The 7,616-nt window shown below is 56.7% G+C and overlaps 1 protein-coding gene across 1 annotated transcript in view; it reads right to left on the bottom strand.

The window, feature by feature from the left end:
• Window positions 1-1,370: 1,370 nt before the first annotated feature.
• CACNG3 (calcium voltage-gated channel auxiliary subunit gamma 3) overlaps window positions 1,371-7,616 on the bottom strand; it is a 33,790-nt gene continuing 27,544 nt past the window's right edge. Inside the window, exons 2-4 of the mRNA XM_009467852.2 lie at window positions 6,463-6,546; window positions 4,186-4,326; window positions 1,371-2,859 (exon numbers count right to left, since the gene is read on the bottom strand). Of these exons, the coding sequence (XP_009466127.2) occupies window positions 2,348-2,859; window positions 4,186-4,326; window positions 6,463-6,546 (737 nt within the window). The 3' untranslated portion in view covers window positions 1,371-2,347. The remainder of the gene's footprint in view (window positions 2,860-4,185; window positions 4,327-6,462; window positions 6,547-7,616) is intronic.

Here is a 7,616-nt window from a genome sequence, read left to right as displayed (position 1 = left end):
TTTTACACTGCCAGTCCTTTCACTACTTTGTTTTTAAATATTTCCCTAAGATCGGAGTGCTACACTTCCTCCACTGTTGTTAATACATGCAATCAGCAACTATGGCAATTAAGAGGACTAATTAGCATCTGAATTGGTCTTCTCACACAAACCCCCTTTGCAATAGTAGCAAATAAACAGTAACGGAGATGAAGAACCTGCACACAGTCTGCAGCCCCATGCAGCCGGGACCTGTCGAGGGGCAGACGGCCCTTGCTGGGGCTGTTTGAGGGGCTCCGGGAGGGATTTCACTCTGGCAGAGCTCCCATGCTGGGTTTCCCACAGCAACCTGCCCGTTATTCCCAGGAAGGATTAGGACGTGCCCCGTGACCAGCCACACTCCGGCTTTGGGAAGGAGAGCCAGGGCAAGGCTGCTCAAAAACGCACACCAGGCACCAGATGTTTCCCTTCTGCAGAGAGCATGACTAAATGAGAGCTCCGCTGGCCCCAGATTACCTGCGGCTGCCTAATGAGCCCCCCCCAGGGACTTCGTGGGAATCCATCACTTTTGTCAGAAGGTTAAATAAGATTTCAATTAAGTGACATGTCAAATTGTAAGACCAGCTGCTTCGAAACGGCCTCCACTTAGACAAGCTCTGATCCAGCGAGAGAAGGCGGCTCAGCGTTTAAAGCCAAACCTCCAGCTGCACACATATGCCTTGGCATTTAAAGACTGAACGCAACTCCTCCCTGCCAGCCTGCGACGTCCCCTGGCTGTCACACCGCGCAGGCAGCTGGCACGTCCCCACCAAGCAGCTCGGAAGGGATGGGTGCACGCTGACACCCAGCAGGCAAACGTCGAGAGCAAGCGCATCCGGGAGAGGTGCTCCCCAAGGAGGTCTTGCCGTTGGCTCCAAACTCAGCATTTCCCTGGGAAAGGGTTCTCGCTGTGGCTGCCCCAGGATGCCTGGCTGCCAGCCGCCCCCAGGGAGGGGATGTCATCCCACCGCAGCACCTTTTGGGGGAAACGGCTTTCTGAGCCGCTCTCCCACAGCGCTCGCCCTGCCGGTGCCCAGGCACGGGGGGCTGCACGTGCACACACACCTCATCCCCACCCCACGGTTCCCCGTGCACCCTGCACCCCGCCAGCCATCGCTGCCCAGCCGAGTCCCCCCCATGCAAACCAGGGCAGCACCGCAAAGGGCAGGAGACCGGGGCAGGGGCCGCGGGGGGCTGCTCCCCCAGGCCTCCTGCAACCAGGGAGCCCCGACCCCGGGTACCCCACACAGCCGCAGGAGAGGTCGAGGCTGCCGTGAAACACCGCTGAGACGCAGCACGCGGTTTTCCAGCTGCCCGCAGCAGGGTCAGTGCGACCTATTCAGCCAAGTAACTTGCTTGCCAAACTGGACGATTTTATTGTTATTTTTCTCATCGATCTCCCAGCCATTATAGAATCATACACCATCCACACGCAGCCCGCGGCCGGCGGCCCAGCCATCAACCCAGCTTCTCCTTCAGTACCACCAGGTCAAGCGTTGCCTCCTTGGTTGTGCCCAGACAGTAATTTGTGATTGCGTGTGTATTAATTTTAGGGAATTAATTCGTTTTCTTGCAACATTAGAGGTTAATTAAACGCTGGCTAATTGCTACCAGTCATTGGAGGAATTCTGCTCCTGAGTCCTTTCATGGCCTGAATGCACCAAAGGAAGAAAAAAGGAAAGAAAGAAGGAAAGAAAGAAGCCCTTTCAAGACCACAGAAAATTGCAAAAGGATGTTTCTTCCAACCCGACATGACAAAATTGAATTCCAAGCTATTTAATGCATGCACGAAACGCCATAGAGAAACCCAGCCCGAGCACTCCATCCATCACGACAGGGAAAGGGGTTTCATAACACGAGCACTTGCTATGGCACCGACTCAGTGCTTCAAACTCCGGACTTCCAGGCAATTTCGCTTAAATGTAACTACCAGATTAAGGATTCTCACAGACAGGGCTATCGCCAGCATTTCCATGGGACATACAGCTAAGGTAACACTGCGATTATGATCAACATTAATGATGGAGACCTCGGGAAGCCACTGTCCCGGGTGGTGATGGAAGCCCCGCTCAGTCTGCAGGGGCACCACGGCCAGGGTCACAGCGCAGCCCCCCGTCCCCTCCCCACCGGTGAGGGAGGAGCGCGGGGCTCTTGGTCCCACTGTGGGCACAGTGGCCTGGCCTGGCCAGTGGCATTTTGGGAGTGAAAAAACAGCCCCGTGGGTAGGGGCACGGGGAGCCATCTGGGTTTGTCCTTAAAAATGGGATTTCACGGGATACACCGTCACGAGGATGATGTCATGCAGCCTGACAAAACACCCCGGCCCGCCTCAGACCGGCGTGGTTCGTCTGTTGGCCGGGTTGTTGTGCAAAGACTCCTTGAACTCTTTGGGGATGGAGTTATGGACCTGTAAAAAACCGTGGTCCCGCTCCGAGTTGAGCAGCGTCCCCATGGTGACCTTGGAGGGATCCCTGGAGAGGGTGAACATGGAGATGTCGGTGGAGGGGATGGTGCTGAACCCCTTGCTGACGGGTGACATGTCCCGGGACCGGGGCTCAGTGGAGCGGGAGCTGGACCGCCGGCGGAAGCGGTACCTGTAGGGAGGGAGGCGGGTGAAGGCCGACTTCTTCAGCAGCTCCGAGTGGGACTTGGCACGGATCTGGCGGTGCTTCTCGATGTACATGTGCACGGCGATCACCCCCACCATCTCGGCAATGATGAAGGACAGGGCTCCAAAGTAGAAGGACCAGCCGTAGGAGTAGCTCTTCTTGGAGTCGCTCTGCCCTGGGTCCCCCGCGTTGGCTGAGATGTAGACTATAATCCCAATGATGTTGCTGAGACCTTTAGGGGAGGACGAGAGGGAGAGGCGCTGGCTTGAGCGGCAGGAGCGGGATGGGGGACAGCAGCACCCTGATCCCTTCCCGGCAGTGGAGGGACACAGGCTGGAGGAGCCTGGCCCTTCTGCTGCCCATCATGACCCGCGGGGTGCCTGGCAGGCGGGGAGGATGCTGGGGGCCATGGCTGCATCCCCATGGGGCGCAACCCACCTGCCAGCACACTGGGGCCAAAACTCCTCACAGACCTCTGCTGCTGTCCCCAGTATACATCTATATTCACATGCACCCAGTATATATGTATATTCATCTGTACTGAAGGGGCAGGAGGAACAACCACTATTTTGTTTAGAAAAGGGACATTTCAAGAGCTGGTTTTGCTTTGCAGAGTTGCGCACTAAGCAATGGGCTGCAGGAGCCCAGCCAGTGCTGGGGTTGTGGCCGGAGCAGAGCCAACCCATGGGGCACGGAGAGGATTCCTCTGGCATGAACCCCAGCTTGCTGTGGCCCTGGGAGAGCAGGGAAGTGGGAATGGCTTCGTCTCTTTTAATTTCTGGTGGAGCCCGGAGGCTTTATTTGGGATCTGGGCAGTTTTTGCACTGCCAGCAGCACCACAGGGCTGGGGAGCGGCTGATGTATTCCTAGATTTACTTAATGAATCAATTATGTTCTTTCTGTTGTTTTCTCATCTGCATCAGCAGCTCCTGCCAGCCGAAGGAGGGAGAGTAATTTGTCTCTTTGTGGGGAGAAGAAAAACACAAAATAGAGCAGTTCCTTGAGACAAAGACATTGTCATACGATAATCAGTGGAAGCGATGGGGAACAGCGTACAGAGAAATGAGTAATCCAGAAGGAACAGCCTCTCAAGAGAGTGATTTTCCTTCTAGGACTGTGGCAGCCTCTCTGCCTGCTGCCCAGTCCCTGGTGCCACCAGCACAGCACCTGCCCTCGCCTGGCCCTGTGACCCACTGCTTGGCGGTGATGGAGGGCAGAGCCCCCCAAAACCTACCCCGGGGCAGGTGCTCCCCCAGCGGGATGGCTGCGCTCCGGGAGCCCCTCCTGGGCTGCAGCGCCCGTGCGGAGACTGCTCAGGGCAGAGCAGGGTGGATGCTTAAAGTGCTGTCTAGCACGGTGACCACTTGCCAGAAACCTCTGTTGTTTTTTCCCTGCCATGAAGATTTTTCCACCAGGACAGGACAGCTCATGAACCCCAGAATCCCTCTTTGCCAACAGCCTGGGAGGACTCACAACCTGTCTCCATCTCCCCTGTGTCCTCCCACACTTCCACACAGGGAGAGCTGCCCCGCTCCCCACCCCGCCAGGCAGCTCCTACCTGCAGAGACAAAGAAAATGCCGGCGCTGAGGATGACGTTGTGTTTGCTCTTGTAGAACTCGCTGGCCGCCACGCACAGACCTCCAAAGAACAGCAGACCCACGCTGAGGATGGGGAAGATGCTGGATGCTCTCACTGCACCTGTGGGACAGGGAGGGGGGCAGGGTTGGCTCCTGGCATCGCTCCTGCAGCGGGGGCTGCCAGCACCTCCCGCACCGATGCCAGCGCCCAGAAAGAATTGTTGCAATGCTACGCTGGGTTGCTGCCACAAGGGATGGAGGGAGACCCAGCACTCATCCCCCCTGTGCATCCTCTGCTTGTCCCCAAGCTGCTCTGCTCCAAGCTTGCTCTGGAGCCCAGCATCAGCCCTGCAAACTCTGTGATGCAGGCCTCCCTTCACAAAAATAGTTTAAACCCTGAATTTCTTTTTTTCCTCTGAGGCTATTTCAAGGAATTATTTCTTCCAGTCTTGTCACACAGTCAGCACTAGCAATTTACCTTCCCATTACCAAACGCACCACCCACAGGTTTAGGCTATGGACGTGACTCTGGAGCCTAGGGATTGCAGAAACCCCCCCGATCTCACCAGGCTGGCGAGGAACAGTACTGCCAACCATAAGGGTCAGGAACCTGTCCCTTGGGTCCCCAAACTATCGCAGCTGTTTCGAAAGTCAAGAATTTATCGACTAACACACCTAAGTTCAACAAAAAAGTTGTTTGCTGATGTAGGGGAGGAACATTATCAAAAGGATCACAAAACCCAAGACCCCGAGCCCACCACGTGTGATGCCGTGACCCTGGCACTGGGCTCCATCCCCAAGGGGATTAGCTGCGGCAGGGCCTGCCTCTGTACGCTCAGGAGTCACTGACCAAGAGCTACACAAAGAAGGGTCTTTTCTACATGGCCTGTCAGAAGTTCAGCTTCCAAAATGACAGTAAAGAGTAATTAATGCAGCAAATCACTACCTGCTGCACTGAAAATACACTGTGTCTTGGTTTGGGCTCTCATCCCTCTATTAGGGCCTTTATTAAGGCACAGAAATACAGAGAAGCCCCATTAAAATGCCATTCTGGGGGCTTTAAAATAGACTTTTTGTTTTAAATGTGGGAGGGGGTGGGAGAAGAACTTAAACGCTAATCTACTAAAATTGCAAACCATTTTCATTAAATACTTTCCCCTCTTAGATGGGTGAGCAGAGCTGATGGCTCCCTGCAGAGTTAGAAAATGGGGAGTTGAGAGCAACATCTGGATGAGCAGCCGCAGCATCAGGCAGGGGCCACTGCCCGGCCCTGGGGATCAGGGCTGAGCACAGGGTGATGGGAACCGGGGGTCACTTCATCCCTGGGGATTCCTCCCAGCCCCAGCAGCTCAGAGCCCAGAGACACCAACGCCTCGAAGGCTGCCACGTGCCCCCGCTGCCTTAGGTTCTTAATTTAGGTGTTCAAATGAACCTTTTGCCATGCAGGCTTCACAGTCTGTCACACAAATGCGTGTTTGCTGACGTGCCGGGCAGTGCACGTCCATGTTGCTTTGCATGTCGGGGTGTGCGTCCTTTGTGTCCAGTGTCTGCCACCCTGCGCCTCGGTGCCCCAGCGCTCGCTCGTGCACGTGTCTGCAAAGTGCTCGGGGCATGGTGCCTCTTCTCTGCAGGGTCAGCCTCACCCCAGCGTCAGGTCCCCCCACGTAAAAACCCTATGGGTCCTGCCCAGAGGCTCTGCTGGCCCCTGAGAGCAGGAGGACTCCGCTTCTCCCAGGAGAGCTGCCAGCTCTATTTTCACTCCATCTCCCTGCACTCGGCTGCTGCTGGCAGAGCACACGGCAGACGCTCATCGAGCTCTCCTGGCAAGCACCAGCAAATCCAGCCTGGCTGCAGAGACTCGGGGAACAGGGAGACCGGCACGAACACAGCACCCCTGCGGTGCCGTGCCAGGGACCTGCGAGGTGCCGGTCCCCGGCCATCCTTGTACCCTGACAAGCTCGGACTGCGCAGCAGCTGCCAGGACCAGCTGCAGGGACAGCGAGTGCCAGACAAACATGCCATTAACACTAGTACTGCAGTGTAACGCGGCCACGCTCGGGTAACCTGGAGGGTCACCGCTACTGTGCAGGGAGCCTGGGGGGCTGCAACCCGCTGGCCACCTGCCAGCAGTGGGGTGGACCTGCTGGCTGAAGCTCCGGGTGCTGGGGTATGGGGAGAGGGTGCCAGCGCAGCGTGGGGCAAGGGGGTCCCCAGGGAGCATGCACAGCTCCACCGCACCATGGGAAAGCAGACTCACGGAGGAGATACTCAGCCGTGTCTTGCTCGTAATCCGCATCCTCGGGGAAGTGGTCGATTTTCTTGCACACTCCTCGGAAGGTTCCTGGGGAGACACAAGCCAGGAAACCTTCAAACCCCTCTGCACTGGCAGGAGCGCTGCCGGACACGCTGCATGGGGCTGGCATGGCAGCAGCCGAGGAGCCACTTGGGCACCGCTCAGCATGGGGCTGTCAGCAACCCCAAACACTGCCCTTGGTCCCTGGGGACAGTTTGGTCCTCAGCTGCTCCTGCATCTTCCAAGCACTGCTGGTTCCCTCTGGTGGGGCTGCACATTTATATCTCAAACTAAGTCCTGTCATTAACATCACTGCTGAGCTGGGAGGAGATGCCCAAGCTGGCCTGCTCCCCCTGCAGCCCCATGGCAGGCATGGGCAAAGCCTCTCCGCGGTGCAGCTCCCGCTCCCCTCTCCAGCTGCGCGGTGCTGCGAGGACCTGCCAGCAGCTCAGCGGTGCTCAGCACGGCACTGCCTCTGCCCAGCTGCAACTGAGCTTTCCCCCGCTCCTTGCGTGCACCCATGGGCACTGCAAAACTCGCCTGGCCCATGTTTTCTCCAATGAAGAGGAGGCAAAACAGAGCAGGCATTTGCTGGCTCCCAGCACCCACCCAGGCAAACCCCTCATCGGTTTTGACAGAGAATCGATGCAGCTGTAAATAAACCCTCCCGGCCTTCAGGTCCGAGCAACACCTTATTCAGATGAACTAGGGAAAGTGCTCCATGGCTGCAGCCTCAGCCTCGTTCTGTGACGTCGGGGTCATCTGCTATCACATCAAATTCCTGCTGGGGGAGATGACAACGGCACTGGGGTCAGAGCAGCTGCTTGAGCAGAGCCCCCAGCCCAGGGCTCCGCAGCATCAAGAGACCAGCCTGGTCCTCCCAGCTTGTCTCCTCTGCCCCGGCCCCTTGGCTGTATGAAAGCTTTGATTTACTGCTGACCTACAAATGCAGGGCAGAGCCTGCCGCACAGATGAGGATCCTCAGCACGTTTGCTAAAGTAACATCTGGGCTGCAGCTTAGCTTCTGAGATGTGATGTTTTTGGAGGCACAAGTGAGTTCATTTAAATGACTACAAAAAGTTTCTAGCCTGCTTAGCCTTTCCTGCTGCTTCTCAGCC

Source organism: Nipponia nippon, unplaced genomic scaffold (assembly GCF_047370975.1).
Source record: "Nipponia nippon isolate SJK-2023a ecotype South Korea unplaced genomic scaffold, ASM4737097v1 scaffold_5, whole genome shotgun sequence".
Classification (NCBI taxonomy): Eukaryota; Metazoa; Chordata; class Aves; order Pelecaniformes; family Threskiornithidae; genus Nipponia; species Nipponia nippon.
The sequence above is the reverse complement of the archived record's forward strand: the minus strand, read 5'-3'. Positions and strand labels throughout refer to the sequence as shown.